This window comes from Meles meles, chromosome 8 (assembly GCF_922984935.1).
Source record: "Meles meles chromosome 8, mMelMel3.1 paternal haplotype, whole genome shotgun sequence".
Classification (NCBI taxonomy): domain Eukaryota; kingdom Metazoa; phylum Chordata; class Mammalia; order Carnivora; family Mustelidae; genus Meles; species Meles meles.
In genome coordinates this window covers 54,761,584-54,769,462 of record NC_060073.1, presented here as the reverse complement: position 1 = coordinate 54,769,462, position 7,879 = coordinate 54,761,584, and the positions used below count along the sequence as shown (strand labels likewise).

The 7,879-nt window shown below is 41.9% G+C and overlaps 1 protein-coding gene across 1 annotated transcript; it reads left to right on the top strand.

The window, feature by feature from the left end:
• The first annotated feature begins 4,536 nt into the window (after positions 1-4,536).
• On the top strand, positions 4,537-5,469 carry LOC123949507 (olfactory receptor 2AG1-like). Its single transcript, XM_046017021.1, has one exon. The coding sequence runs from the start codon at positions 4,537-4,539 to the stop codon at positions 5,467-5,469; it is 933 nt and encodes a 310-aa protein (XP_045872977.1).
• The last annotated feature ends 2,410 nt before the right edge of the window (positions 5,470-7,879 follow it).

The following is a 7,879-nucleotide window of genomic DNA, read 5'->3' as shown; positions in this document are numbered from 1 at the left end:
ACCACTAGAAGATTAATGAGTGCACTTGGGCTATCTTGAAGGTCAACTATCTAGAGGGCATGTGAAAAGTCATGTAGGCGAGCAAGCAGCACATGGCACAGGCTCTTTCTCAATGCAAACTCAACTCTATTATCCTCTGCCTTAAATCAGGCAGTGAGACAATGGAGGAGGCATAAGTCAGAGCGTGGTTAGGCTCTCGTCTCGAGCCTTACCGCGGCTTCCCACAGTGTAGTATGCTACATGAGACAGGAATCCATCAGAATCCTAGAGAAGAACATAGGCAGTAACCTCTTCGATATCAGCCACAGCCACTTCTTTCAAGATATGTCTCCAAAGGCAAAGGAAACAAAAGCGAAAATGAACTTTTGGGACTTCATCAACATCAAAACCTTCTGCACAGCAAAGGAAACAGTCAACAAAACAAAGGGGCAACACACAGAATGGGAGAAGATATTTGCAAATGACAGTACAGACAAAAGATTGATATCCAGGATCTATAAAGAAATTCTCAAACTCAACACACACAAACAGATAATCATATCAAAAAATGGGCAGAAGATATGAACAGACACTTCTCCAATGAAGACATACAAATGGCTATCAGACACATGAAAAAATGTTCATCATCACTAGCCATCAGGGAGATTCAAATGAAAACCACATTGAAATACCACCTTACAGCTACTAGAATGGCCAAAATTAGCAAGACAGGAAACGACATGTGTTGGAGAGGATGTGGAGAAAGGGGAACCCTCTTCCACTGTTGGTGGGAATGCAAGTTGGTGCAGCCAAGTTGGAGAACAGTGTGGAGATTCCTCAAGAAATTAAAAATAGAGCTTCCCTATGAGCATGCAATTGCACTACTGGATATTTACCCCAAAGATACAGATGTAGTGAAAAGAAGGGCCATCTGTACCGCAATGTTTATAGCAGCAATAGCCACAGTCACCAAACTGTGGAAAGAACCAAGATGCCCTTCAACGGATGAATGGATAAGGAAGATGTGGTCCATATACAAGACGGAGTATTATGCCTCCATCAGAAAGGATGAATACCCAACTTTTGTAGCAACATGGACAGGACTGGAAGAGATTATGCTGAGCGAAATAAGTCAAGCAGAGAGAGTCAATTATCATATGGTTTCACTTATTTGTGGAGCATAACAAAGAACATGGAGGACATGCGGAGATGGAGAGGAGAAGGGAGTTGAGGAAAATTGGAAGGGGAGATGAACCATGAGAGACTATGGGCTCTGAAAAACAATCTGAGGGTTTTGAAGGGGTGGGGTTGGGAGGTTGGGGCAGCCAGGTGGTGGGTATTAAGGACAGCACATATTGAATGTCGCACTGGGTGTGGTGCAAAACAATGAATTCTGTTATGATGAAAAGAAATTTAAAAAAAAGAAGGAGGAATATGGGAATTTAGTGAGTTTAAAACAATCCGAGTAACACGATATAATAAGTACTATTGGATTTTGCAAAGAGGATTTTGGTGATCTTGAGACAAAGTATGTCAGTTCAGCTCAGGTAGGGTACTTGGCAGGAGGTGATGTAAATGTGCCGAGGAATGGAATGAAGAAGTGAAGTGTGCCACAAAGTGTGCCATGAAGTGAAGTCTGAGGCATAAAAACACCCACACTTAGTGGAGCAGGATCTCTTTCCTTTCACATTACCCAGAATGGAAAGGATTTTTGTCAACCTGGGTATCACTTATTGGAAATGTTGACTGGCTCCACCAATGGAAATACTCCAATTATCCATACCACCCCATACAGGAGAACAGTTAAGGACAACTCCCTAAAGAAGAAATATGCACTAAACTGTTAATAAGTGAGAAATACAATTTTACTGGGTTATGTCATTATTATTTCTGGGTTCTCTGATTAGGTTATGATACTTTTATTTTTGGGTTCTCTAATGTAGCAGGTGGCAAGTGTTATCTTCACGTATAATGAATGAGCAGTTGAGAGTAGAAGAAGACCCAGTTATTATAAATGCTTTTTGAAAAAGTCTATGGCAAAAGTGGAGGGGATTTTGAGATATAGTCCATAAAGGAACGATAAACCAAATTATTGTTTGTTTGTTTGAACAGGGAAATCTTTATCATATTTGGAAGCTGAATGATGTTGGAGGGAGATCTTATAACACAAGAAAAACATGTAAATGACAGAACAAGCAGGGCAGGGAATGAACCTGAGAATTTAGAATCTTGGCAATAACTACAAGGCCAACTCCTCCACAGAATTCACTCTGGGAGTGTCCTACGGCTGTCACAAAACCCACCTTAAGATCTGGGGCAGAGCCTTCACCATGAAATGGACCCATGCTTCTGGTCTATCCAGTCAGCAATTTAGAAATGGGCCTTAGTGCCTCCTGAGGGTAGGATAGAACCCTGGAGCATCTGAGCTCATTTAGTGGGAGAATAGAGCAGAGATGCCAGGCCAGGAAACATACCCAACAGGACTCATTAACATCCTGTTTCGTAGGCCAGCATTTCCAGGGGAGGCCCTTTCAGCTGAGATGAGAAGTCCCTGGGAATGTTAGGCATGGACTAAAGCAGAGAGGGTGGGGTCATGGGATAAGGAGCCAGAACAGCCTCCCCAAGGACAGGGCCCTGTTTCACTGTTCTCCCCAGGGACAGTGAGGCTAGGCACGGCAGGGCCTCCCTTGGGTAGCTCTTCCAATATCTACTTCCCCCAGATTCCTGCTGCTTTCCTCTTTGCTCCCAGACCTTAGCAAGAGTAAATGACAGTCTGAGCATCTGTACCCAAGAACTTAGTCTGACAACTTCTCCAGAGCTGGATGCTGGATAGGTTCTCTACCTGGGGACCTGAGTGATGGAAGCGGTGTCTCCTAATTCTCCACAGGTGTGAGAACAGGAAATCCATCTCTAAAGTAAGAGCTTCACAGAAACTACCCAAGATTGTATTAGCCCTCTGTCTCTATTACATCTCTGTAGCAGACCTGTGGAGGAATAGAAGGACCAGAAAAAGCGGCCCTGACATCTATGTTGGTCAGACTCCTCAAACTCTTAACCCAGCTTGGCAAATTTTAAACCAGTCAGACACTCCTGGAAAAGCTTACTCCTTCTGCATTTCTACAGAAAAATCCTTGACTCTCAAACAACCCCCGAGGCAGGTTGCATGGTATGGCAGCTTGTCTTATCACTATCTGAGGTAAAGCCTTTATCTCTCTTTCAGGGAAGTGTGCAGCCTCTAGATATGTTGAATTTTGAAATGGAGCCAAAGCAGACCCTAAGAGCTTAAGCTACATTGTCTTTCAGATTCTCTAGTGCTTTGGGCTCTGTCCCCTATCCTAATGACCTCTATTCCTGGTTTCCTAAACATGAAAAATCCATGAAAATGAAGAAAGAGTCTGTGCTAGTCAGGTCTGAGTGACCGCTTCCTGGTGGAAGTATCAGTACCTGTCCTTAGAGCCCAGGCTTTGCTGGCCTCTGAGATGGGATTTTTGCAGCTATCTGGTAATAAATTCCTCCAAATCAAAGGACCATCTAAGAGCCAATGATATGCCTGTCATATGCTCTAATGCTTTCTGAAACAGGAATTCATCCTGTCTATCCTGTGGCCATTCAATCCAGTGTAGACACTCTGGCCCTGCAGGAGGGAGATTGGGGATCTCAGGCAGGTGTAATAGAGGGCAGACAGGATTGTTGAGCCTGATTACAACATACAACACGTGCTCTTTTGTTGCCAGCAGCTTTCACCCTTTCTCCTAAACACAAACACTCTGATCTTCCTGGGCAGGGCTTCATTAGTTATCACATCTTTGAGTTCTCCCAGCCTCCCATGTTTTCATAACCTGTAAAGAAACACCTATGTTGTCATTGATCTTAAAGGTTTAGCTCATAAAACCATGTCAAACACTCCATCCCCTAGTCTCAGAGAGTCTAGAATCCCTTCTCCCTCAACACATGGAGAGTATGGAGCTGATCCAGGGAAGTGACTAAGGTGGACGTATTTTAGCTCTTCCTATGAGACTTACATCTATAGCCTTGAATGTTACAAACAAACGTGGATATAAGTTATATGGAAAATGCAGGGGAAGTGCTTTGTTGAAATCACACTTCTATACTGGCTTTAGAACTTTATATTCAGAACAGGTCATTAGGACACTGACTGGGTATTTAAATCATTAGACAACTAAAAACAGATACAAAAATAACCTAGGGCTTGGGTTCTAGGATATTTATTTCTAGGGATAGAGATGATTTAATTATTGTGGAAAGAGTCATGTCAAGATATGATGTCCTGAATAACATTTTTGTGTAGTGATGCCTTAATGTTTAGCTACTGTGATGTCAGCTCTCCATTCATATGGATCTTTCTTCAAGGTACAATTAAAATTTCAGAAACTCAGAGGTTAAGAGGTAAAGTCCTATTCCAGTAGGAAAGACATTGCCTCATTGGATTCATGTTGGCCATCATCAGGAGCCTGTTATGTTACAAACAAGGGACCACCTTAGCAAAAATTCACTGAGAATGTATTTGATTCTAGGAAACTAAAGAAACAACACAGAATGGAGTACTGGAACTCCACCTTGGGCACTGGCTTTATATTGATGGGGATTCTGAATGACAGTGGGTCTCCTGAACTGCTCTGTGCCACAATCACAGTCCTGTACATGTTGGCCCTGACCAGCAATGGCCTGCTGCTCTTGGTCATTACAACAGATTCTCGGCTCCACGTGCCCATGTACTTCCTGCTCAGGCAGCTCTCACTCATGGATCTCCTCTTTACATCTGTTGTCACTCCCAAGGCTGTCATGGATTTTCTGCTCAATGAAAACACCATCTCCTTTGGGGGCTGTGCCCTTCAGATGTTTCTGGCATTGATGCTGGGTGGTGCAGAGGATCTGCTACTGGCCTTCATGGCCTATGACAGATATGTGGCCATTTGTCATCCTCTGAACTACATGGTCTTCATGAGGCCAAAGGTCTGCTGGTTCATGGTGGCCACAGCCTGGGTATTGGCATCCCTAAGTGCCTTTGTTTATACTATGTATACTATGCACTATCCCTTCTGCATGTCCCGGAAGATCAGGCACCTGCTCTGTGAGATTCCACCTTTGCTGAAGTTGGCCTGTGCAGATACTTCTAGATATGAACTTTTTGTTTATGTGATGGGTGTAACCTTCCTGATACCCCCTCTTTTTATTATCATTTCCTCTTATGCACTAATCCTGTGTACTGTGTTTCGGATGCCTTCAAGTGAGGGGAAGCAAAAAGCCCTAGTCACCTGCTCTTCCCACCTGATGGTGGTTGGGATGTTCTATGGAGCTGCCACATTTATGTATGTCCTGCCCAGTTCACTCCATAGCCCCAAGCAAGACAACATCATCTCTCTTTTCTACACGGTTGTCACTCCAGCCCTGAACCCCCTTATCTACAGCCTGAGGAATAAGGAAGTTATGGGAGCCTTGAAAAGAGTCCTGGGAAAATACATGCTGTGACACACTCCAGCATCTAGGGAGAGCTTCTGGCTGTCCCTCAGAGTTCATTTCTCTTCAAAGGTTTCTGCTAATGCCCCATAGCGAAAACACCATAATACAAAAGGTATCTTCTAGTAGTAAAATGAAAGAATATAATTTGACTTGTCAAATGAATTCATGTGTCTGTATTTTTACCATTTTATTTTATTTTTTGAAGTACATTTGACAGAGAATCTTACATTAGTTTCAGGTATGCAGCATAGTGATTTGACTAGGTCTGTATTTTATGGGATGGTCACCACAAAATGTAGCTACCATCTGTTATTGTACAACACTGTACAGAGTTATGGACTACATCCCCACTGTACCTTTTATCCTGGTGACTTATTTATTCTATAACTGAAGCCTGTATCTCTCACTGCTCTTTAACCATTTTCACCATCCTTCAACCACCCCCTCCCTCAATGTTCTGGCAACCACAAGTTTATTCTCTGTACTTATGGTTTGTTTTTGTTGTCTCTTTATTCTTTTCTTTTAAAAAATTCCACATATAGGTGAAATCATATGGTATTTGTCTTTCTCTGACTTATTTCACTTAGCATTATACCCTCAAGGTCCATCCATATTGCCATAAATGGCAAGATTTCATTCCTTTTTATGGCTGATTAATATTCCACTACACACACACACACACACACACACACACACACACACACACATATATACATACCACAATCTTGTAAATAATGCAGGAATAAACACAGGTACGTTTATATCTTTATGAATTAGTGTTTTCGTTTTCTTTGGGTAAGTAACCATTAGTGGAACTACTGAATCATATGTTATTTCTGTTTCAATTTTTTTGAGGAATCTCCATACTGTTTCCCCAGTGGCTGCACCAATTTACAGTCCCACCAACATCGCACAAAGTTTTCTTTTTCTCCACATCCACACCAACACTTATTTCTTTTCTATCTGATCCTGGCCATTCTGATGTGTTTAAGGTGATATTTCATTATCAAATGCTTTTAAATCTTTTTTCCATCAGGTAATTTATTAAAAAAATTAGTCACAGTCTATTTAAAAGATGCTATCTGTTTTCCCACGTAGTTACTGAGTTAAATGAGCCTAGGTGCTTTTACCAGTTTTTGGACTGACAGACCTCTGACTGGGGAGTCCATACTAGACCAACATATGAACTAAAGAAAAGAAAGTTTCAAGTGGGAAGCCTAAGCAAGCCCCATGTCAGGGGAGCAGACCTTGAGATTTGCACAAATTTTAGACCAACTGACCTTGTTAAATGATCATGTAGGCAGCCTAATTAACTACTAGTAGGTTATATGCGTTTTTCTCATGTTCTCTCCTTTTTCCCAACAGCCTTCACAGAAAACACCTGGATTCTCTGACAAGTGTTATTGTTTGTCTATGTTTCTTTTTTAAATGAACATATAATATATTCTTTGTTCCAGGGTTACAGGTCTGTGGTTCATCAGTCTTACACAATTCACAGCATTCACCATAGCACATACCCTCCCCAATGTCCATCATGCAGCCACCCCACCCTCTCACCCCCTCTCCTCCAGCAACCCTCTCTTTGTAGAGTCTCTTATGGTTTGTCTCCCTCTCTGCTTTCCTTTTGTTTCATTTTTTTCCTCCATTCCCCTATGGTCCTCTGTCTTGTTTCTCAAATTCCTCACATCAGTGAGATCATATGACAATTGTCCCTCTCTGATTGACTTATTTCACTTAGCACAGTACCCTCTAGTTCCATCCACTATGTTGCAAATGGCAAGATTTATTTTGTTTGATGGCTGCATAATATTCCGTTGTATATACCACATCTTCTTTGCCCATTCACCTGTTGATGGACATCTAGGCTCCTTCCATAGTTTAGCTATTGTGGACATTGCTGCTATAAATATTCTGGTGCAAGTGCCCCTTCAGATCACTACATTCGAATATTTATGGTAAATACCCAGTAGTTCCATTATTGCATCATAGGGTAGCTCCATTTTCAACTTTTTGATAAACCTCCATTCTGTTTTCCAGAGTGGCTGCACCAGTTTTCATTCCCACCAAGAGTGTAGGAGGGTTGCCCTTTTCTTTGATCCTTGACAACACCTGTCATTTCCTGACTTGTTAATTCTAGCCATTCTGACTGGTGTGAGGTGGTATCTGGGTTTTGATTTGTATTTCTCTGATGCTGAATGATGTGGAACACTTTTTCATGTGTCTGTTGGCCATTTGGATGTCTTCTTTGCAGAAATGTCTGTTCATGTCCTCTAACCATTTCTTGATTGGGTTAATTGGCCTTTGGGTATTGAGTTTGATCAGTTCTTTATAGATTTTGAACACTAGCCCTTTATCTGATATGTCATTTGCAAATATCTTCTCCCATTCTGTCAGTTGTCTTTTGTTTTCATTGACTGTT